Source organism: Neoarius graeffei, chromosome 8, assembly GCF_027579695.1.
Source record: "Neoarius graeffei isolate fNeoGra1 chromosome 8, fNeoGra1.pri, whole genome shotgun sequence".
Taxonomy (NCBI): Eukaryota; Metazoa; Chordata; class Actinopteri; order Siluriformes; family Ariidae; genus Neoarius; species Neoarius graeffei.
This window is the reverse complement of record NC_083576.1, coordinates 77,066,474-77,090,626: the sequence shown is the minus strand read 5'-3', so window position 1 is coordinate 77,090,626 and position 24,153 is coordinate 77,066,474. Positions and strand designations below refer to the sequence as shown.

Genomic DNA, 24,153 nt, shown 5'->3' with positions numbered 1-24,153 from the left:
CCGTTTCTATATCCACAATATAGCATCATATTTACACCATGATGCTATAAGGCCCTGGGGAGGATATTTGTCGTGTCTCGTTGTCTGAATACTTACCTATGAGTACAAACCATTCACAAATCTATCTTTTCAACCATTTCTTGATGAACGTGCCGGTTAGATAGAAACACAGGAATGTTCATCTGAATCCACTGGTTCCAATGACAGAAATATGCCACTTTTCCACTACCAACGTGGCTGAGTTGGGCTGAGCCGTGCCGTACTGAGTTGGGCTGAGTCGAGCTGAGCGGGGCTATTGGAGTTGCATTTCGACTACAACCGCGCTGAACCGTGCTGGCTGGAAGTGGGTGGACACATTGGGTGGAGTTAGCGAAAGTGGGTGGACGTCACGTGATGTCGTTAGGCGGCGCAAACAGTGACATCAGTGATCTTTTAAGCGGTAGTCTCACGACCCGGATAGTAAACAATAAACATGGAGGACATGGAGTCGTTAGTGTTGCTGGTCTTGGTTCTGTGGCTTGTTGTCACCGACAACGCCAACAGATACTGGCAAGAGCGTATAGATGAGGCGAGGTGCATAAGGCTTCAGAAATTCTCGTAATTCTTCTTCTTCCGGGTTTACGGTGTTTACAGATCCCAGCGTGCTCGCAGGGCGTGTGTGGGCATGTGAGGACACTCCTCCTCACCAATCAGTGCACAGGGGAGTGTCTGCTCACGCCCCCAGCCTCACTCAGCTCGGTTTGGCTCACTTCAGCCCCACTCCAAAACCGTGCGAGTTTTGGGTGCTAAGCAGGGCTGAAGCGAGCTGAGTCGTGCTGTTCTGAGGTAGTCGAAACGCGAGCCATGTCGGGCTGAAGTGAGCTGAAGCGAGCTGAAGTGAGCTGAAAAAGGGTAGTGGAAAAGGGCCAATAGTCATTTACACAATTAAATACCATCACATCCAAGACAAAAAGTTGTCCATATTATTCTGCTAGTCCAAAAAAAAAAAGAAAAATGTAAAGAAAACTGTTACGAAAATTTTGTAAATCCACCCTATATGTTTCGTAAATACATTCAATTGGTAAACAGGAAGTTGATGTGGGACAGACCTGAAAACGGTATACGTGGTATAGAACCCCAAACTGAAGCTCGGACCAAATATCAAGCAGTTGTGATTTGTAGTTGCTGACAAAAGTGTTACGAAAATGTTGTAAATCCACGCTATATGTTTCGTAAATACATTCAGTCAGTAAACAGGAAGTCGATGTGCGGCAGACCTGAAAGTGGTATATATGGTATAGAACCCAAAGCTGAAGCTCGGTACCAAATATCAAGCAGTTGTGATTTGTAGTTGCTGAGAAATGTCTTATGAAAATTTTGTAAATCCATGCTGTATGTTTCGGAAATACTTTAAGTCGGTAAACAGGAAGTCGATGTGTGACAGACCTGAAAACGGTATACACGGTATCGAACCCCAAGCTGAAGCTCGGTACCAAATATCAAGCAGTTGTGATTTGTGGTTGCTGAGAAAAAGGGTGTTTCAGACAGACGGAAATACAGAAATATGGACAGAGGTAAAAGAGCAGTATAATAATAATTGTTATAGGAATGCAGGGTGATAACAGGAACAGTAACATTGTCGCGGCATCACACCAAATTCCTCGTTGATTATTTTCCTACAACAACACATTCTGAAGTTTTAGTCCTCTTTTCCAATCACACCAACTTACACTACCGTTCAAAAGTTTGGGGTCACCCAGACAATTTTGTGTTTTCCATGAAAAGTCACACTTTTATTTACCACCATAAGTTGTAAAATGGATAGAAAATATAGTCAAGACATTTTTCTGGCCATTTTGAGCATTTAATCGACCCCACAAATGTGATGCTCCAGAAACTCAATCTGCTCAAAGGAAGGTCAGTTTTATAGCTTCTCTAAAGAGCTAAACTGTTTTCAGCTGTGCTAACATGATTGTACAAGGGTTTTCTAATCATCCATTAGCCTTCTGAGGCAATGAGCAAACACATTGTACCATTAGAACACTGGAGTGAGAGTTGCTGGAAATGGGCCTCTATAGATAGTTTTCACATGACGTCACAGAGTCGGGGATTCCCTGGTGGCGGCCATCTTGGAGGGCAAGCTTACCGTACGGGTCACTGAGCACACATTGTAGCGCGCGAGTTACATTCATTTATATATTATTTACATTTATTTAAAGCTAGCAATGGTGCAAACTTGTATTCACGGCTGTCGTAATAGGTCAGATGATGACGTCAAGCGGAGCTTTTATGGAATTCCCACTGTACGGGAGCACGAAGGCGAGCAAACAAAGAAACTCAGCATACAAAGGAGAAATCTATGGCTTGCGAGAATCAACCGCAAGGATTATCAGCCTTCCAAACACAGCAAAGTCTGCTCCGATCATTTTATAAGTGGTAAGTTGTTTAAATAAACAATCAATTGTGTTTAAGTTTGTTTTTGGAAACCAAAACATCATGTGAACAATCTCTGGAGAATGCCTAACTGGAACCGCTGAGTGTACGTTTACATTGTAATGTACACTTAATATCGCTCGTTTGTCACGTTTCTATTTGAAACTTGTCACTTCACTCACACAAGGGTCATTTTTGAAAAACATTTTAGGTCTATTCTGTAGTCCTGAGCGGTGTGCAGGACTGTGCAAATGTGCGCAGCTTCCCGATTTAAACTGTTTTTTTCTCATCCTTATACTTCTTGTTTCATGGACTGTAACGGATTTGCTTATTTTGTAATTTTAATACAGAATTTACTTTTAAATTATAATCAGACACTCCAACGCCCCCCCTAAAAAAAAAAAATCGGATCTGCGCGATTCAGGCGGCATCCGCCAAAAGGCGCGCTGTGAATATATAAAGTTGTATATATCAGACAGCCTTTAAAGTTTGATGAAGTCAGTTTCAGGCTTTGGAGCAGGCTTTGGCAGTTTCAGGCTTTGGCAGCCCTGCATAGTCACTTGAAAATGCATCTTTGTCCACTTCGTAGGGGTCAATTCCCCCAATCAAGGCCAGTTTGGCTGCATACCGTGAGATGTGTATCTATAGACTTCTGTTTGCTTGATTTTGCCGACATTGATCTTTATTTTAGAAAACTGACTATATAACTTCATAAATTCGTCCGAGATAACGTAGCCGGTAATGGCGATGGTCCGTTTTGTTTGCCCTCCAAGATGGCGGCTGGGGGGCGTTCCCCGGAATGCCGTGACGTAAGTGAAAACTATCTATACACCTATGCAGATATTGCACCAAAAACCAGACATTTGCAGCTAGAATAGTCATTTACCACATTAGCAATGTATAGAGTGGATTTCTGATTAGTTTAAAGTGATCATTGAAAAGAACAGTGCTTTTCTTTCAAAAATAAGGACATTTCAAAGTGACCCCAAACTTTTGAACGGTAGTGTACCATTGATTCGAAGGTTCAATTTATGAATGAACACCACTTTTTTTTTATCTGTTTATAGTTACGTTTTACATTGTGGCGCATCCGCAAGACAAATGCATTCCTGCCGTCACTTATGATATTAATAAGACAAAGAAAATGCAGTTCCAAGAAACTGCAAAACCTAAACACTTTCCTGCGTCAGAAAACACAACTCTAAAGGTGATGAGACACCGGGCAACTTTTTGGGCAATGCTGCCGGGCGATTGAGCTTCGACCCTTTCCTGTTGAGATCGCGCAACGTAATTTCTATCTGAACGATTCTGATCGTTTTGGGCAACTTTTTAAGCTCATCCAATCAGAGTGCTTGCAGCAGATCACATGACCACCTGAGGGCTTCTGAAATTTTCACCAAAGTTGCTCCATGTGAAGCCAAAGTGATGAATTTACCTCATCAATTGCTGAACCAACAGACATCTATTTTTATGTGCTGAGGTTGTAATTAAGACAACGATTTTATTTTTTTCAGCTAAGTGTAAACTGCTCTTAGCCAACCACCGCTCCATAGAGACTGAATGGGATTTAGCTAACTAGTGGTGGTTTTTGCTAACATAGTTAGCTGAAAGTTATCTACGTAGCAGGGATGACAATTTTCCGCAGATCCACGGATTTCCGCGGTTTTGTTAGCCAAATGGGTCGTTCTTATGAATCGTCCAAATCCAAGGAGAAAATTTTAAAGTAGGGGTGTGAGGTTTGACTTTTGCCGAGTCCCTCTCAGTGTAGAAGTGAACCGCGGAACATTCAGAGCAAATCGTTTCTTTCCGTAACCAGAAAACCTCTCCAAAGCCATAAATTTTGCAAAATGTGCAGCGATTGGCTGACCCAAACGATCTTTCAATCTCTGAACCAATCAGCGGTCTCGATACTCAGATAAACTCTCACACGAGAACGAGAATCTCAAGTTCTTGAAATCAAGGAACAAGGAAGTTAAAAATAAATTTAGGTTGGAATGGATGCAAAAGATTGAGGTGAAAATCAGTAGCAAAGAAGAAAAGATCGCGGAGAAACTTGAAAATTTTGTCAAAAAAGCCGAGTGTCCCAGCAAAGTTTTATGCACGTACTGCAGTGACTGTATAAATTATGAGAGTCGAGGATGTGCTGCGATCACGGAACATGCGAAAACGAAGAAGCACGCCGAAAAACCTGCCGAACAAACTGTTCTCTTGGATCATCGTTTTTCAAAACGAAGCCGAAGACCGATGATGCTCATGATGTCATCCATTGGGGAACACTTGCGAAATCAACAGTTACGGATAACGCGGGATCAGTGCCCCTGACACCAACAGCAGATAGACGAGCTTGTTCAGAGGGAATTATGAATTTTTATCGTCTCATGTCGGCTGATAATGCTTAAAAATTTACTCTTAGAAAAGTTCTATTAAGGGCATCTTAAATTTAAATTTAGCGGTACGGTGGTGTAGCGGTTAGCACTGTCACCTCACAGCAAGAGGGTTCTGGGTTCGAGCCCGGTGGCTGACAAGGGCCTTTCTGTGTGGAGTCTGCATGTTCTCCCCGTGTCTGCGTGGGTTTCCTCCGGGTGCTCCGGTTTCCCCCACAGTCCAAAGACATGCAGGTGGCTCTAAACTGCCGATTATTCAAGCTTGGAGAGGGATGGGCTACACCAAGTTTAAATGCCCTCGACACACCAATGATGGACTGTTAAAATGTCGTCAGTGGTGCCCCTACGGCCCTTGCTGGCTACGAGAAGAAGAAATTAAAATTTGCTCTTTGAAAAGTTGCTGTTAAAGAGGAACTGAAGTCATTTTTAAACTTGCTTTATTTCTTAATTAACGTGTTATTCAATTACGTTTTTGGTTTTAGTAACCTTATATCATGACTCATATTGGCAACTAATTGCAATTAAATATTATACTTATTGGCCTATTCGGTTTTTAGCCATGTTGAATTTAGTTTGTTTGGTCCACGGCAGGCGTCGCTTATCCGCGCGATCTTCACGAGACTTGTGCGAGACTTCGAAACGTGAAGTGTCAGCCAGGTGTCAGTGCCGCCATTTTGAAAACTGTTTTCCAAACGAAGTATTGCACAAAAACGAGTTTAAATGACGATTACTGCCTACTTTTTTCAAACTTTCCTGATCGCTATCAAAACAAACAAAACTTCCGGCTTGATTACATCAGCATTCGAAAGAGGGCGCGCGCGTCTTTTGACAACGCTGGCAGACGTCGGTCACTTTGATTTCCGCTGCACGTTTTACTTCCGTCCTACAATGTCTCGCACAGGTCTCAACGAATCTCGTTTACGGCCACTGCTTTGACATATGGACTGATATATTACATAGCATATTTCAAACACTCATAACTTGCTATAGCAGTGACAAAATAGCGATCAAACATGCATTCCTATATTTAATAAAATGAGATATAAATAGAATTTCGATCATAAAAAAATTTCCCTTCAGTTCTCCTTTAACAGCGCTAACTGTTTTCTGGCTTGCAAAATGATACAAGGACAAATACTTTTTTTTTTAAAACAGTCTCAGAGATTATGGACCCTAATGTGTAAAATTACTTCTCTGATAATGAATCTGGAAAAAAAAAATCTAAATCAGAACTGTTTCCGTTCTCCATTTACAGCCTCTAAAATATTTACCCCCAATCTTTACCACCCCTCCCCCACTCTCACCTCATTCCATTTACATTTACAACAATACCACACCCCCAGGCCACCTGGAGCATGGCCCGTCCCAAATAGCTGCCAGATGTCTCTTCCTAGAGGACCGATCGATCGGATCAATCATGTCGATGAGCGAAGCACAAAGCAGCTGTGAAGCCAGAAACAGGAAGTAACGTTCACTCACATGTGCACGTGAGGAGGCTGGAAGCGGCTCTGGTTGATGTTGTAGTGTGTGAAGGCCTGCGTGGGGTTCGAGCTGTACTCGTCTACCGTGATGGTCACCTTCGAGTGGGAGGAGCCACGGCGCGCCATAACGCCGCTTCCTGGGGTCATGGGCAGGTCAGCGGGGGGCAACAGGATCAACGCGCCACGCAGCGGGCATCACTCAATGCCCGCCGCCCAAAATCGGCACCTGATGGAGAGCGAGAGCGGATGGTCAGAGATACAGCATCAAGGAGCTTTAATAACCTGTAATAAATGGAAATAAGACTCAATTGAGCCTAAACCTCTGTATAATATCAATATCGCAACATATTATGCGACGTTACACTTCCGACAGCGCTCTTATTTCAGTAAAGATCATCATTACGCATCAGAGATCAGTAGACTGATGGTGAAATTTATTTGTGTGACTTCTATTCCCCTTCTTTTCCCCTTGTTAAATACAAACTAAATATTGTGCACTGAACACTGTGGGTTCTCAGGTTTCCTCCAACAACACTCGGTGATCACAGGAAAGGCTTCGCATCGGCCACACAACACTGGCCAGCCCTGTGTCCGAAATCACTCACTAGTGGACTATATAGTGAGTTCGCCGTTTTGTAGTGCTTTCTGAATGTATAGTGAGAATTATTACACTCTATATTAGGGGTGTGCAATTATTTTTTCCGTGGGGCCACATGAGAAACAGAAAATTTTGTGGAGGGCCGGACCAAAAGGCTGAACTAAATTCTGCATAATATTAATTGTATTTCTTTATATAAAGCAGTAAATAACATTGTTTTTACAAGCTGCTAAGACTGGTAAGAGTATGGAAAAAAACAAGGTTGCCTTACAAAAAATGTCATTTATTCAATCAAATTTCCCAAAACAATGGTTAACAAAATGTGAACGTTTGTACCATTTTTTTTCAGTCACATTCACCCCAAAACACAATAAAGACATCACAATATTGTCTTTCTACTCCACATATCAAGCAAGATACATCATATTATAATAATGATGCCCACATTTGTAGTTTAATCACCTCATTTGGTGTTTTTCGCCGGAGATCGGCTCCGGCGCCTGCTGGTGACATCACACTATGTGATTGGCTGGACCGTTTGAAGGATGACGTACAAGTTTGTGGTTGGTCTGGACAAATTACGGAAGTAGTTATCGCGGGATTAGGTTTCGTGGGATTTCATGTCATGTTCATGTCGCGCGCATTGCGTTTTTGTTGAACACAACTTCAAAATAAAAGCAATGCACATTCAGTCCATGCATGAGGTAAAATTAGAAAATACGTTTATTTTGTAATTTCTCATTAACCTTACGCGGGCCGGTCAGAATGAACCAAAGGGCCGGATGCGGCCCGCGGGCTGGAAAATGCCCAGGTCTGCTCTATATAGTGCACTCAAAGGATCCCACAATGCACCGTGAAAAGTAGTGTACAACCGATGGTCACTAATCAAGCAATATATACGATCATGCATTGCGGTCGCGCTGAAAGAAAAAAAAAAGTGTGTTTTGGTGAACAGACGGAGGAAGAAACACATTATAAAACGGACATTCGAGTACAATTAAAAATAGTAAGAGAATTTAAAAAAAAGCTAAAATCAAATAAGACATAAAATACAAGAAAGAGTGCAGAGCGAGGAATTCATCAGTCAAAAGCCTTAAATTTGATTTAAAGTGATTTTAACGTCCCTGAATTAAACCGCACTCTTTTCCTCGTACAAAGCAACAATCATTATATTGATCGACCGTGTGTTTTCGAACCGTAGCTGATCCAAAAGGCTGTAAATTAACAGAAAGTCAATAAAATCAGCCGATTTTCAGGGAATCTGCCGAGACTGAACCAGAAGATCCGGAAGGGGTGTGTGACGTCACGTGTAACAAAGATCCAGGTGTCAATTTCGTTCCCGTGCACAGCATTGATTCGACCGGTCTCGATATAGCCTAGGTCACAACCGGACGTATGATTTTTTGACCGTGTGATTTTTGGCGTTTCCCAAATCGCTGCATTTTTTTTGTTCGTGGAGAAAGACACACGTTGGCCGTAAGTTTGTCTTGCAACCTGAAAAAAACGTAAGCGCCCGTAGAGTTTGTTTGACATGACAAAGAACCTCTGCGGCCGGTCTGCGGCCAGTCTACGGCTCGAAAATCAGCACGTCACACGCGCGCCCTCCGTGCGTTTCTTGCGTTTTTTGCACGTAGGCCGGCCGTAGGAGCACATACAGCCGGTTGTGACCGAGGCTTAAGGAATCACGTTTTGGAGAGAATTCTGCTAGCGATTAGGATTCTTGTATGTCGGATGAAAGGGCAGATGATTATCAAGGATATTCCGGATTAAATGGTTATCTTTTCGAGCCCCCAAGACGAGAAACAGATGCCAGTTCACTCAGTTCGCGACAGTCCCGCTCACCGCCGATAGCGCACCACCAGCCAGAGAGAATCAGAAACACAGATAGGTTTGTGGATTTTTATTCTAAGCTGGCTGCTGCAAAATACAGGGAAAATATTGACATGTACCTCAATAAATGCAGAAATATGTATAATCTTTAAAACATCCACGAATTCAGTGAAAGAAAATATGAAGCGGGCGATAATAGGGGAATCGAAAAACTCTCTGAATGTCACATCAAATGTCATTTATTAAATAAATGGGTTTATTTTTGCTCCAGTAATTCCCATGTGGTCGTTCTGGTGGTGATGAACACTCGATGAATCAGATTTATTAGTAGTAGTCGAAGGAAATCGACAGGAAATCTGCCCGCTTCGTTTGCACAAACTTCACCCACTCTCGCTTTAGATTTGTGTTTTTTCTTGGAAATTCATTAACTGAATGTCCTGCTGTGTAGGAATTTGAACATCTAAACACAACACAGTGCTTTCCTTCACATCATTATTTTTGTAAGATTCCATCAACGATATCCAATTTCAGCGAGTAAACAAGCACGGAGTCAGATGAACCGAAATGACCCAGATAATAACTGGGGTTCCACACGTGACGTCATGTGAGATTAGCCCTGAGGCAAGGCTGCCTTTTTCCGGGATCTGGAAGTCACGATCTATCGATAGTTTTGTGCTTGATAATAAAATAACAAACAATTAATATTATTTTCCCTCCTGCTTTATTCATTCATTTTGGTCGTTACAAATGATATATATTCATTTTAAAGCATTACAGTACAATAAGGCATTGCATACACTTTAAAGGAGAACTGAAGGCATTTTTTTTATTATCAAATTTCTATTTATCTCATTTTATTAAATATCGGAATGCATGTTTGATCGCTATTTTGTCGCTGCTATAGCAAGTTATGAGTGTTTGAAATATGCTCTGTAATATATCAGTCCATATGTCAAAGCAATGGCCGTAAACAAGATTCGTTGAGACCTGTGCGAGACATTGTAGGACAGAAGTAAAACGTACAGCGGAAATCAAAGTGACCAACGCTGTGTCCGAAATCACTCACTCATTCACTACTCCCTACTCTCTAGAGAGGGAATTACTATATAGAGGACTATATAGTGAGCTCATTGGTAAAATGAAAAAACGCTTTCGGACACTACTCCGTCACGCTGGTATTTACGTCATTACTGTCGCACAATTAAAACATGCTAGATCAGTTGGCTGGTGGGTTTTCAAAATAATAAATACATGCATGTATTTCTGTGATAAATCCATATTATACTGAGCGCATTTCCCACATTAATCAATACAAAGTACCTGCAGCTTTCAGTTCTTTTAAATCAAGGCTGAATACTTTCTTTCTTCTTTGCCGCTGCTTTTTATTAAATCAAATTTGATTTCTTTCAGCGCAACCGCAATGCATGATGGGATATATTGCTTTGGTTAGTGACCATCGGTTGTCCACTACTTTTCGTGATGCATTGTGGGATACTTTGAGTGCACTATATAGGGTGCAAATAATCCTCACTAAGGTTTCAGACAGCACTACAAAATGGCATCCTCACTATATAGTGCCCTATATAGTGAGTAGGGAGCGATTTCAGACACAGGGACTGTCAAAAGACGCGTGCGCCCTCTTTCGAATGCTGATGTAATCAAGCCGGAAGTTTTGCTTATTTTGATAGCGATCAGGAAAATTTGAAAAAAGTCGGCAGTAATCGTCATTTAAACTCGTTTTTGTGTAATACTTCGTTTAGAAAACAGTTTTCAAAATGGCGGCACTGACGCCTGGCTGACACTTGACGTTTCAAAGTCTCGCACAAGTCTCGTGAAGATCGCGCGGATAAGCAACGCCTGCCGTGGACCAAACGAACTAAATTCAACACGGCTAAAAACCGAATAGGCCGATAAGTATAATATTTAATTGCAATTAGTTGCCGATACGAGTCACGATATAAGGTTACTAAAACCGAAAACGTAATTGAATAACACGATAATTAAGAAATAAAGCAAGTTTAAAAATGACTTCGGTTCTCCTTTAATAAAAGGCAGCAACAAAGAAGAAAGTAAAGAACTGAAAGATGCAGCAGACACAAAGTATTTTGTATTGATTAATGTGGGAAATTATACGCTCAGTATAATATGGATTTATCACAAAAATACATGCATGTATTTATTATTTTGAAAACCCACCAGCCGACTGATCCGGCACGTTTTAACTGTGCGACACTGACGTAAATAACGGCGCGGCGGAGTCGTGTCCGAAAGTGTGGGGTTTTTTTTCCTCTCATTTTACCAATGAGCTCACTATATAGTCCTCTACACAGAGTTCCCTAGATAGTGAGTATGGAGTAGTGAACGAGTGAGTGGTTTTGGACACAGCCCAGGATAAATAATGTGATCTACTCCTCAACCCTACACATTATAACACACACACACAAAACATGCTATGCACAACTTCAAAACAAAAACAGGCTCACATTTAGCGGTGAAATATTTTTGCCCCACACCACACCGTGCTGGAAAAAAAGGCTCATTTTGGTTCAAGGTACACAACAATGCAAGTGCTTCCTGAATGGTACAATAGTGGCGCTTAAGTTCTAATTATGTACCTCACACACACACACACACACACACACCACCCTAAAACACATAAAATATGCTTGTATTGAAACATTCGTAATGTGTGTCATGATTCCGGTGCTAATTTGATGGTCGGTTTGAATTATTTTTTTCCCATGAATTAAAGACATGGGGTGCTTCGGGGTGGATTTTTTTCTGTTTGTTGTTTGTTTTCAGTGTCTATTTTTAAAACTGTACTACGTTCACATTTCCATGTCAATGATAAACGCTTAAAGCACAAAAGGTGTTCGCTTTTACCCCAACAGCAAGGACAGGTATATTTTAGTATCCTTTTTAAAGGCAGGTAAATATTTATAATGGTGATCAGGATGTGTAAACATGTCATACCGTACTATAGACAGTAATAACATGGACATACAATATCCTATGGGATATTATTACTGTCTTAACTGTATGGTAGGCCAACGAGCGCAAAACCTGGTGCATTTTCTCAGCTATAGATATTGAAGAAGAAGTATTTATTTGTTTATTTGTTTCTAACGTTCCACTTGAAAATAAAATATGCTTTATAACATAGCATATAACACGATCCGAATCTAGACTCCCGGGACGAAAGGTTCTGAAGTGATACGGTAAACGTTTGTCAACGCCTTTTGTACAGAATTAAAAGACATTTCGTGATCCACCCTATTGAACTTGCATACTAATCTAATATGATCAATACAGGATCTTTAATCACGTCGTATCCAGGATGTATTTTCAAATTCAATTCAGACCCGACTGACTTTTTTTTTTTTGTCCGTTTTCATTGTAACGATTTCCTCCACCGATATTTATCCACTTCCTTCCTGATCGTGCTGCCAGTGCGTCGAGTTTCGCCCTCAAATCATCTCGATGCGGCGGCACTTTAGTCCGTTACTCCGTCCAGCTCTGTCACACCTCTGCAAAAGTTCGGCTCGATTCATGCTAATATCGCCACCAAGACGTAAATCTACAGTGCTGTGCAAAAGTCTTGGCACCCTGGTACTCCCCCCCCCCCCCCCCCCCCCCTTCGTTTCATACAAACTTTGTTATCGATTCCTACTTTATGACTTTGACATTACTGAGTCAAAACATTATGAAAAACATTTTAGAGTTCGTTTTCCAGTACAAAATTAAATGCGTGTATCCGAGCGGCATATTACATAAGACAGCACTTACAGTTTCAGATTGAAAAAGAAAGCTGGGTTTTGGTGCAAAATGAAGAAGCGAGTGTGACACTCAAAGTGTCCAGAAGAACTACGGCTGGTTCTGGAAGATGCTCAGTAAAACCTACAGCTCATTTCCGCATAAAACTGCTCTCACTCACTGCACTGCGACTACGATTATCATTTTTTTTTTAAAGCAAAGGGTCGTCTCACACCAAATACTGACTTTGTTTCATTTATTATGGCTTACTGCTTACGGTATTTTTTTTTTAAATGTTGAAACATTTCATTTCATTTCATTATTTCTTAAGCCATTTTTGGTCTAAGACTCTTGCACGGTGCTGTACGTAGATACACACAGACATAAACATAACTCCAGGAAGCTGCACTGCATAATTGTATCATCCAGCGTTTGTACTGACGTGTGCACGATTCTGAAGTGGCTTTCTCATCAATACTCGTACAACATACATTAAACAAAAAAAAAAAACCCTACTCTTCCTGTTTCTACTCTTTTTTTTGTTTCTCGACTCCAACGAGATCAAAACGTGTACCGTTCATCACGTTTTGAGATTTCTTTCTTCCTATCGAACGCCATTGTCAGTGCTCGAGCAATACCAAGACCACGAGTGTGACACAAGTGCTCACTTCTCAGGCAAAAACGAAAGCAGGTTACAGTATCAAGCAACAATTCATTTCGCACAGAAACACATCGCACGTGATATTTCACGCTTCTTTTTCCTTCTTGTCCAGCACTATTGCTAGGTCGGGGTCCATGTCGATCCTACCGATCCATATTAATTGCAGCGTTGTTTTTTTTGTTTTTACGCCAGATGCCCTTCCTGACACATTTCTGTGCTTGGGAAATGACCCACACACACACACACACGGACAAATTAGAGCCAACCTAAACTGCATGTCTTTGGACTGTGGAAGGAAGGAAGGAAGGAAGGAAGGAAACCGGAGCAGACACGGCGAGAACACGCAAACTCCATACAAAAAGGCCCGTCGTCGACTGTAGGGCTCGAACCCGGAACCTTCTTGCCGTGAGGCGACAGTGCTAACTCGCCTGCTATTTAATGTATCTCAGGGTGGAGTTTTCCTTTCAGGACCACTCTTTCTTCTTGCACATGTCTTGAGAAAGACAGACGTACAGAACAACATCCTTGTCTTGAAAAACAACAATAATAATAATAAAGTCATCATACACTACAGGTACAAAAGCAGTGACGATGAAAGGTACAGTTTAGTCTCTTTCCCTTCTGTACGTACAGTGTGGAACGAATATAATTACGCAGGCACAGATCCAATAACCAACACGCACAGCCTGGTTGACCTAATTTAGCTTCCAGGTCATTCTTCCTGAGGTAAAGCTTCCACACGGGCGTTTAAGCTACAAGGCCGAGGCCAACCTTTTGCACCCCAAACTTGAACTCTGACCCCGGTGACCACCACACAGGGATCATTTAGGCAGAAACAAACATGGGAGGGGGAGTCGATTATTCGATTATTCGATTAAAGCCGGACGAAGCAAACTGGAAGACTCCATGATCCTTGAAGCTCTGAGCCTGGCCTCCAAAGACCTGAAGCAGGAAAGAAGAAGGAGGAGGAGGTGGGGGGGGAGAGAGAGAGAGAGAGAGAGAGAGAGAGAGAGAGAGAAAAGAAAAAGGCAGGAAAAAGCTGCCCTCGAGTCGAAGGTGCACCAAGGTCGTCAAAATGTCAACATTGTAGAAAGGAGAAAAATATGAAAGAAAGAAAGAAAAGCGACAAAAAATAAATGATTTTTTTTTGGACCTTTTGCCTTGAAGGGAAGGAAGAAAAGCAGCCAATGAGCTCCACCACGCCGAGATTAAAGCTATTAATGATTCCCGCTCTTTCCTCATTCGGGATTTGATCTAAAAGCAGCCGGAGCGATGCTGAATGAACGCAGAAACGCGCGCGAGCAACTCGAAATGTTTCAATGTTGCAATGTTTCCTTTGAGCGGCGGCGACACCAAAGGGGGAAAAAAAACAAACAAACAAAAAACCCCTTGTGATCTTTTCTTCCTGGAGCAGAGCGGCAGAGCAGAGCAGAGCGGCAGGGCAGAGCAGAGCAGAGCAGCCACCTCTAACCCGCCGCTTTGTGCCTCCCTCCGCTTGCTTTCTTTCCTTTTTTCCCCATAAAACCATTCGGCTATTACCTTTTCTCCCGTCAGCTCCAAACACGCCACGATCCTCCGCTCAAGTGTCCGACGCGGCCGTAATCGAATAATCGGATATTTCTGAGCCGTGCAGAGGTGGAGGTCGAGGCGAGCAGGGCAGAACCTTCGACCCCGAGGCTCCTCCGGCTGAAATGCGACAGACAGACGAGGAAGGAGGGAGACGGAGCAGTAGCCTGGGTTATGGAAGGCCGAAAGGGCCAAAAGAGCACAGGAGCTGTGGCCAACCCAAGCACGGTTGATTTTCAGACACCAGTGAAGCGCGCCGTGAACCGAGCAACTCACGTGGACTAAATCTGGATGGCCAAAAGGGACAGAATTTCACATTTGGATGGGTTCCCTTTTGTGTCCGGTTTCTTCCTCATGTCGTCTGAGGGAGTTTTTCCTTGCCACAGTCGCCACAGGCTTGCTCATCGGGGATAAAATTAGCTCGTGTTTTAAGTCGTAGTGGTTAGCACTGTCGCCTCACAGCAAGAAGGTCCGGGTTCGAGCCACAGTCCAAAGACATGCAGGTTAGGTTAACTGGTGACTCTAAATTGAGCGTAGGTGTGAATGTGAGTGTGAATGGTTGTCTGTGTCTATGTGTCAGCCCTGTGATGACCTGGCGACTTGTCCAGGGTGTACTCCGCCTTTCGCCCGTAGTCAGCTGGGATAGGCTCCAGCTTGCCTGCGACCCTGTAGAACAGGATAAAGCGGCTAATGAGATGAGATGAGATTATGGTAAAAAAAAGTCACTTTACTACAACAAAAACATCACATTATGGCGATAAAAAACACATCATTACAGTAAAAAGTCACTTTACTCTGATTAAAACATCACATTGTTACAATAAAACAATGTTATTGTCATAAAAATCACATTATTATGGTAAAAAAGTCAAATTACTATGATAAAAACATCACATTATTGCGATAAAAATCACATTCTTATTGTAAAAAAACCACATTACTATGATAAAAACATTATTGCGATAAAAGAATGTTATTATAATAAAAGTCACATTATTATAGTAAAAAGTCACATTATTACAATAAAAACATCACATTATTGCCATAAAAATCGAATTATTCCAGGAACGCATCACTTTACTACAATAAAAACACCACATTGTTACAATAAATCAATGTTATTATAATAAAAATCACATTATTGTGGTAAAAGAGTAACTTTACTACAACAAAAACATCGCATTATTGTGATAAAAATCACATTACAGTAAAAAGTCACTTTACTCTGATTAAAACATCACATTGTTACAATAAAACAATGTTATTGTAATAAAAATCACATTATTATGGTAAAAAAGTTATATTGCTATGATAAAAACATCACATTATTGCGATAAAAATCACATTCTTATTGTAAAAAAGTCACATTACTATGATAAAAACATCATATTGCAATAAAACAATGTTATTATAATAATCACATTATCATAAAAAGTCATTACTGTGATAAAAACATCACATTATTGCCATAAAAATCACATTACAGTAAAAAGTTACTTTATGATAAAAAACATCACATTATTGCGATAAAACAGTGTTATTGCAATAAAAAATCACATTATTATGGCAAAAAAGTCACATAACATCACATTATTGCCATAAAAATCACATTATTACAGTAAAGTCACTTTACTATGATAAAAACATCACATTATTACGATTAAACAATGTTCTTACAATTTTAAAAAATCACATTATTATGGCAAAAAAGTAACATTACTACAATAAAAACATCACATTATTGCCATAAAAATCACATTATTACAGTAAAATGTCACTTTACTACAATAAAAACATCACATTATTATGATAATGTTATTACAATAAAAAAGCACAATATTATGGTAAAAGTCACTTTAGTATGAAAAAACATGTTATTACAATAAAAAATCACATTATTATGGTAAAGAAGTCACTTTACTTTGATAAAAACATCATATTATGACAAAAACATCACATTACTACAATAAAATCAATGTTATTCCAATAAAAATTGCATTATTACAGTAAAAAAGTCACGATAAAAACATATTACAATAAAAATCACATTACTAAGACAGTAAAAACAATGTTATTACAATGAAAAATCACATTACTTAGATAAAAACACTGATATGATAAAATATAGTTATAACAGTAAAAACATCACAATTACAATAAAAACATTGTTATTAAGAAAAAAAACAGTTACTAAACACAATCACATTACTGTAATAAAACATCATGTTGTTATTAAGATAAAAAAATATCACTTTACTTTGATAAAAACAGGTTATTACAATAAAAACGTCATGTTATGACCAGAAAATATCACATGGTTATGATGAAAACATAATTATGAGAAAAAAATCATTATCATGATAACATGTTATTAGGATAAAAAAAATCTAATTATTACAATAAAACATCACATTATTATTATGATTAAAAACATTATTATGATATTCTGAGTAAAAATATTCTTGAGAAAAAACATGACGTTATCAGATTTGATAATAAATATAATTTGAAGAATATTTTTCTGTTACAACACGACATTTTCATGTAATTTCATGATATCTTTCTCATTATAACGAGATAATGAGATGATGCGATTCATTATTATTTCACGCGTGGCAGCAAGGAGCTTCTTGAAGACTCTGTAAGGTATATCGTGAATTAGAGCTGCAACATTACCATTACAGAGTGTCACATTCTTAACCATCACCAGGATGAGACGACAGATCACCTGTTAATGGAACGTCAAGGACGTATAGAAATGTGGGCACGGGTAAAAACTATAGGACTGAACACTGATATACACTACCCTTCAAAAGTTTGGGGTCACTTTGAAATGTCCTTATTTTTGAAAGAAAAGCACTGTTCTTTTCAATGAAGATCACTTTAAACTAATCAGAAATCCACTCTATACATTGCTAATGTGGTAAATGACTATTCTAGCTGCAAATGTCTGGTTTTTGGTGCAATATCTCCATAGGTGTATAGAGGCCCATTTCCAGCAACTCTCACTCCAGTGTTCTAATGGTACAATGTGTTTGCTCATTGCCTCAGAAGGCTAATGGATGATTAGAAAACCCTTGTACAATCATGTTAGCACAGCTGAAAACAGTTTAGCTCTTTAGAGAAGCTATAAAACTGACCTTCCTTTGAGCAGATTGAGTTTCTGGAGCATCACATTTGTGGGGTCGATTAAATGCTCAAAATGGCCAGAAAAATGTCTTGACTATATTTTCTATTCATTTTACAACTTATGGTGGGAAATAAAAGTGTGACTTTTCATGGAAAACACAAAATTGTTTGGGTGACCCCAAACTTTTGAACGGTAGTGTACACAGTGAGGACAATAGCCCCCAAGCATAACTACATCATCACTTGTTTACCGCAATGCGCTGTGGGGGATAGCCGGGGTCGGTAGTTGAGCGATATGACGGATGTTAGATTAATTTTACGTGAGAGCAATGTGAGAGGAGCGATTTTTGCCGTGTTCTGTCGTGGAAGACAATGAAATTGGTGATTTAAAGAGGTGGAGAACATGTCGAGGAAAATCGGAATCCAAATCAAGCTTGGTGAGAAGGTTACGAGTCTAGACCGAGTCTACCACACTGTACAACAACAACATCAAATCTCAGTGTCTTATTTCTGAGGATGTATATTGGATCACGAAGCAATCTTAGACTTAAGTCTAAATTTGTTTCTGTTAAGCTTCAGTTATTCCTTCCCGTGTTCTAAGAAGCTTTGTTCTAATGAAATCTTAACCTTGTACTTAATCTTGATCCAGCACAATGAACATTACAGATGCAGTTCAGGAAACTATTATGAAAATCAACTTTTGACTTCAAGGAGAACTGAAGTCATTTTTAAACTTGCTTTATTTCTTAATTAACGTGTTATTCAGTTACGTTTTCGGTTTTAGTAACCTTATATCGTGACTTGTATCGGCAACTAATTGCAATTAAATATTATACTTATCGGCCTATTCGGTTTTTAGCCGTGTTGAGTTTAGTTCGTTTGGTCCACGGCAGGCGTCGCTTATCCGCACGATCTTCACGAGACTTGTGCGAGACTTCGAAACGTCAAGTGTCAGCCAGGTGTCAGTGCCGCCATTTTGAAAACTGTTTTCCAAACAAAATATTGCACAAAAACGAGTTTAAATGACGTGAAAGTAAACAATATGGTGGAGCTGACCCCGGCGATAAGCCCATAATGCATTGCGGTAAACAAGTGATGACGTGGTTATGGGTTAGGTCTATTATGTATGGGATATTCAATAGGCAACCACTAGGAATGGGAATCGAAAACCGGTTCTTGTTGAGAACCGGTTCCCAGTGTTTCAATTCCATGGAATCGTTTGCCAGATTTGCTAACGATTCCCTTATCGATTTCAGCGGGTACGACTAACGTCATGTATATTACGCAAGTTACGCAACGTGCGTAGCGACATGCAGTAAGCAGTAAACATGGCAACCAAGCGGTTTAAACGCTCAAAAGTTTGGCTGCATTTTTCAAGGAAAGATGACAACCGGGTGACCTGATGTGAGTAATTCACTGTTGGGTTTGTAAGGTCATGTGTGTTACTCCTAAACGAAACAAAGTTGATGCTAATCGATCTGTTTGTTCTCCTCTTTTTTCAAATGAGAATCGATAAGAGAATCGATAAAGAACCGAATCGTTATGCAGAATCGAAAATGGAATCGGAATCGTAAAAATCTTATCAATTCCCATCCCTAGGCAACCACAAAGATTACAAGACTTATACCAGTTTGTTTCATGATCCACCCTGGACTTCCACTCCGGAGACGACTTATCTCCCAGCTCAGCGCAATCCAGATCCGGGACGGGACTTCCATCTTGCCGGCATTCACTTCCTGGTCTGCTCTGCTGTGTATAAATAGGCCGTTCTCAGAAGGGGACTTTGCCAGAACTCTTGTCTGTTTCTCACGTCGTCTCTGTGCCATTTTGCTTCCTGGATTTTTGCTCTCTGTTTTTGCCACAGTTTTTGCACTCTCGTCTTGCCATTTTTTCATGTTTTTGTGCTATATTTTTGTTTACAGTTTTTTTTTGTCTGGTCTATTTTTGCTATTTTTGTTTGTTTATTCTCTTGGACTTTAATTAAATCTTTTTTTTTTTTTTATTCATTGGATTTTCTGGTTTGTGTTTCTGCTTTTGGATCCTACTCACTTGGGCGACACGGTGGTGTAAGTGGTTAGCAGGTTCTGGGTTCGAACCCAGCGGCCGGCGAGGGCCTTTCTGTGTGGAGTTTGCATGTTCTCCCCGTGTCTGCGTGGGTTTCCTCCGGGTGCTCCGGTTTCCCCCACAGTCCAAAGACATACGGTTAGGATAATATGGGACGGCCTTGGGCTGAGGTGCCCTTGAGCGAGGCCCCTAAGGCTGCTGGGCCATAGAAGGTTCACGCTGCACGCTGCATGCTGCACGCTACACGCTACACATTCACGTGAAGAACCGGACCCTGGGCCATTAAACTTCATGCTTGGATGTTCACGTGTTGCGTCTGTTCTACTTTGACCGAGTAACCAACAATACGGACTCTTCGGATGACGACGATTGCCTCATTCTGCTTTTACTGAGACAGAGGAAGAGAAAAAGGAACAGAATTTGGAGCCGAGAACACTTCCTTCTGAGAGAAACCCGTGGTGAATTTCACCGAACATTCTATAATCTGCTTGACAATCCCGATGAAGAACTATTTTTCGATTATACCATTCAATTATATTTTTTCTGAAGTTTTCCCCTGAAAGCATAGAGTTATCTCCCTAGACCCGTTCTGATTGGCTGGCGCGGCGGTGACCGCATGCATTGACTGGAATTTCCATCTTCACGCCTAGAAAAAAGTGTGCATGTTCATTTCACGCTTCACGCGTGAAGTGTGCAGCGTGCAACGTGCAACGTGAACGCCGTTCTATGGCCCAGAGCAAGTCATGCTACGTTTGTCCACTTTTCTTTACACGCGTGTAGCGTGTAGTGTGCAGCATGCAGCGTGCAGCGTGAACCTTCTATGGCCCAGCTGCCTAACTCCCAACTGCTCCCCGGGCGCTGTTAGCATGGCTGCCCACTGCTCTGGTTATGTATGTGTGCTCATTGCTTACGTGTGTGTTCACTGCTTCAGATGGGTTAAATGCAGAGAGGAAATTTCACAAGCGTGTGATGAATAAAGTTGTGCTTTCTTTCTTTCACCGCATCTCGTCACCCATAACAGTTTGTACAGTTAACGTAAGATATTGAAAACGCAATGCAAAATCATTCTCAGTCAGTACCTGCTGACACTGGTTCCAAGCATATTGTAAACGACTTGAAAAGAATGAGAAATGTATGTACTTGAAAAAAGAAACGGTGCCCAAGGGAATGTTTGAAATAAAAAAAAACTCCCTTATTTAGTTTCTCTTTTGTGAATTTGATGTACCTGTGGAGAACTAGCCTACTGACGTGGTTTGTATTGATGAGGCTTGTTTGTGATGATGCCTGTACCTGTACGGCTGATGTTTGTAATATCCATATGTTCATTATCTATACCACTTATCTATTGCGGATCACCGGAGAAGCTTGGGTCAATCCCAGCTGACTTCAGGTGAGAGACGGGGTTCACCCTGGGCAGGTTGGGACTCTATCGCAGAGATCTATTGTTTTATAATATGTTTTCACAATTCTTCAAGAAGAAAAATATACGATAGCGATTTGGTGATTTTTCTTTTGACAAGAGGTTTATTTAAGATTGATGGAAGGAGTCTCCAGTGTCAGCACTTTGTAACAGTCAGCGATTAAGCTGTGACTTGTTTTCTGCCATGTGTAAGTCTTCAGGAGAGACAAGGTGCCGTTTTGTGGTTTCTGACGAACATGCAAAGTTGCTTTGTTTAATTTTTTCACTTAAGTTCAGTGCAAGTGAGGGAAGGAATGTTTATGTCTGATAAGCGATAAGTTGTTTTGCGGATGTCCGACAATATAAAATGTACATATTTATCAAAGGGCGGCACGGTGGTGTAGTGGTTAGCGCTGTCGCCTCACAGCAAGAAGGTCCGGGTTCGAGCCCTGTGGCCGGCGAGGGCCTTTCTGTGTGGAGTTTGCATGTTCTCCCCGTGTCCGCGTGGGTTTCCTCCGGGTGCTCCGGTTTCCCCCACAGTCCATAGACATGCAGGTTAGGTTAACTGGTGATTCTAAATTGACCGTAGGTATGAATGTGAGTGTGAATGGTTGTCTGTGTCTATGTGTCAGCCCTGTGATGACCTGGCGACTTGTCCAGGATGTACCCCGCCTTTCGCCCGTAGTCAGCTGGGATAGGCTCCAGCTTGCCTGCGACCCTGTAGAACAGGATAAAGCGGCTAGAGATAATGAGATGAGATGAGATATTTATCAAAGTCTTTTCCGTGCCACAAGGCACACTGGGTGGCGCCAATCTCTGTTTCAGGAGCTCTTGGTCTCTCGCCTATTACATAGCCAGGGTTAGAGTGGGAGGGCCAGTTCTCTGGTAACCACAAGACCTTGACTACCTACTCACATCTGTATTGTGGTGCCTCACCAGATGGCAGGAGGCAGGCTTGTAGTACTCGAGTCTGACTCGTGCCCTAATTTTAAGGACTCGTGACTTGACTTGGACTTGAGCACTGATGACTCGGACTCGGACTCGTGCATTAACTGCATTCGGACTCATAAACTGGAGACAAGGACTCTGATTTTTTCTTTATTTTTTGGAACATGCCATAATAATTTGGCATAAGATATTTAGATCTACATTAATTTTGTACTAATTTCATGCAAGAGCGTCACACCTGCGCGCCTTGGCACGTGCATCAGATAGACTCTTGGGCGCTCCGGACAGCATGTGCGCCAAGCGAATTCTCGCACGCATGCCGTAAATGACTTGCACCTGCACAGGATTAAGACGCAGTCAGCGCACCGATATGAAAACTGTGAAAACGCACTTACTTTGCGAAGTATTGAGTTGCGTTGCTGACATGTTATCAAGCCTTATTTCCTTGTTTAGTTTCCTGATCCCTGATTTCCTTTCTCATCTTTGATTCTGTCGAGTCTATGATAGCTTTTTTGTGCCTCGCTCAACCTGTTTTATGATTTTGCCTGCCGTTCTGGATTGTTTACTGTCTTCACTTGTATTAATAAACACACCTTCTGGACTTACATCCGTCTCCCAACCATCTCTGACAGAATACTTCACACTCCCTGATAAAGAGAAGCACATTCAGCTGTTCATACGTCATGTTCAGGAACAAACTAATGTTAATGGTGCTGAAACAGCCACTGTCAAATGGTACGGTTGGAGTCTTGTTCTTGGATTCTACTCGGATCAATAGTGGACTTGACTCGAAATTTTTTTTTAATGTCTTGGACTTGACTCAGACTTGAACACTGGGAACTCGAGACTGGACTCGGACTTGAGGTTTAGTGACTCGACTATAACACTGGCAGGAGGTTTTTATGATGGTCTTTGGTATGACCCAAATGCAAGTAGAACTCACAATCTCCTGGGCAAGAGGTGGACATGTGAACCACTAGGTAGATATTTATAAATGGATATAAATATGACGCAAACAATTCTTCAATAAATAACAATGCCTTTGTTATTTAAATGCAAATTGCTGTGGTATGAGAGGAATAAAACAAACTAAGACATGCTGTTATGGGAAACTAATCAATGTCAGCCTACCCTGTTATGGATTATTTTCCAATAACCGCATGCCACAAGGGTTATAAGAGGCCCCTAAAGAAAACTAGAGCAGACAAAGACAATGATTTGGTTGTTTCTAGTATCAAGAGAAGTTCATTTGGTGGAAGAATGCTAGCTTATGCAGGTCCTGAATCATGGAATACCTTGCCAAGAGAACTTAAGTCATGTGTAAACATCAACAATTAACAATTTCAAGAAACAATTGAAAACCTTCTTATTTAAATCAACTTATGCTTCTTAGATTCTGATTTGTTTATTGAAAATTATCCATCCATCCATCCATCCATCCATCCATTATCCATAACCACAATCCTGTGCAGGGTCATGGGCAAGCTGGAGCCTATCCCAGCTGACTATGGGCGAAAGGCGGGGTACACCCTGGACAAGTCACCAGGTCATCACAGGGCTGACACATAGACACAGACAACCATTCACACTCACATTCACACCTACGGTCAATTTAGAGTCACCAGTTAACCTAACCTGCATGTCTTTGGACTGTGGGGGAAACCGGAGCACCCGGAGGAAACCCACGCGGACACGGGGAGAACATGCAAACTCCGCACAGAAAGGCCCTCGCCGGCCACGGGGCTTGAACCCAGGACCTTCTTGCTGTGAGGTGACAGTGCTAACCACTACACCACCATGCCACCACTTTAAATATCATCCATCCATCCATCCATCCATCCATCTATTATCTGTAGCTGCTTATCCTGTTCTACAGGGTCGAGGGCAAGCTGGAGCCTATCCCAGCTGACTACGGGCAAGAGGCGGGG

General features: G+C 41.2%; 1 protein-coding gene across 2 annotated transcripts in view; it reads right to left on the bottom strand.

Moving 5' to 3' along the window:
* The window catches only part of mpped2 (metallophosphoesterase domain containing 2b), a 102,272-nt gene extending 87,334 nt beyond the window's left edge, over positions 1 to 14,938 (bottom strand). Inside the window, exons 1-2 of one of the 2 annotated variants that reach the window (XM_060927047.1) lie at positions 14,659 to 14,938; positions 6,276 to 6,503 (exon numbers count right to left, since the gene is read on the bottom strand). In XM_060927047.1, the coding sequence (XP_060783030.1) occupies positions 6,276 to 6,424 (149 nt within the window). In that variant the 5' untranslated portion in view covers positions 6,425 to 6,503; positions 14,659 to 14,938. Of the gene's footprint in view, positions 1 to 6,275; positions 6,504 to 14,272; positions 14,356 to 14,658 lie in introns of those variants that run through there. The other variant, XM_060927048.1, reaches the window with a different exon arrangement.
* Positions 14,939 to 24,153: the final 9,215 nt, after the last annotated feature.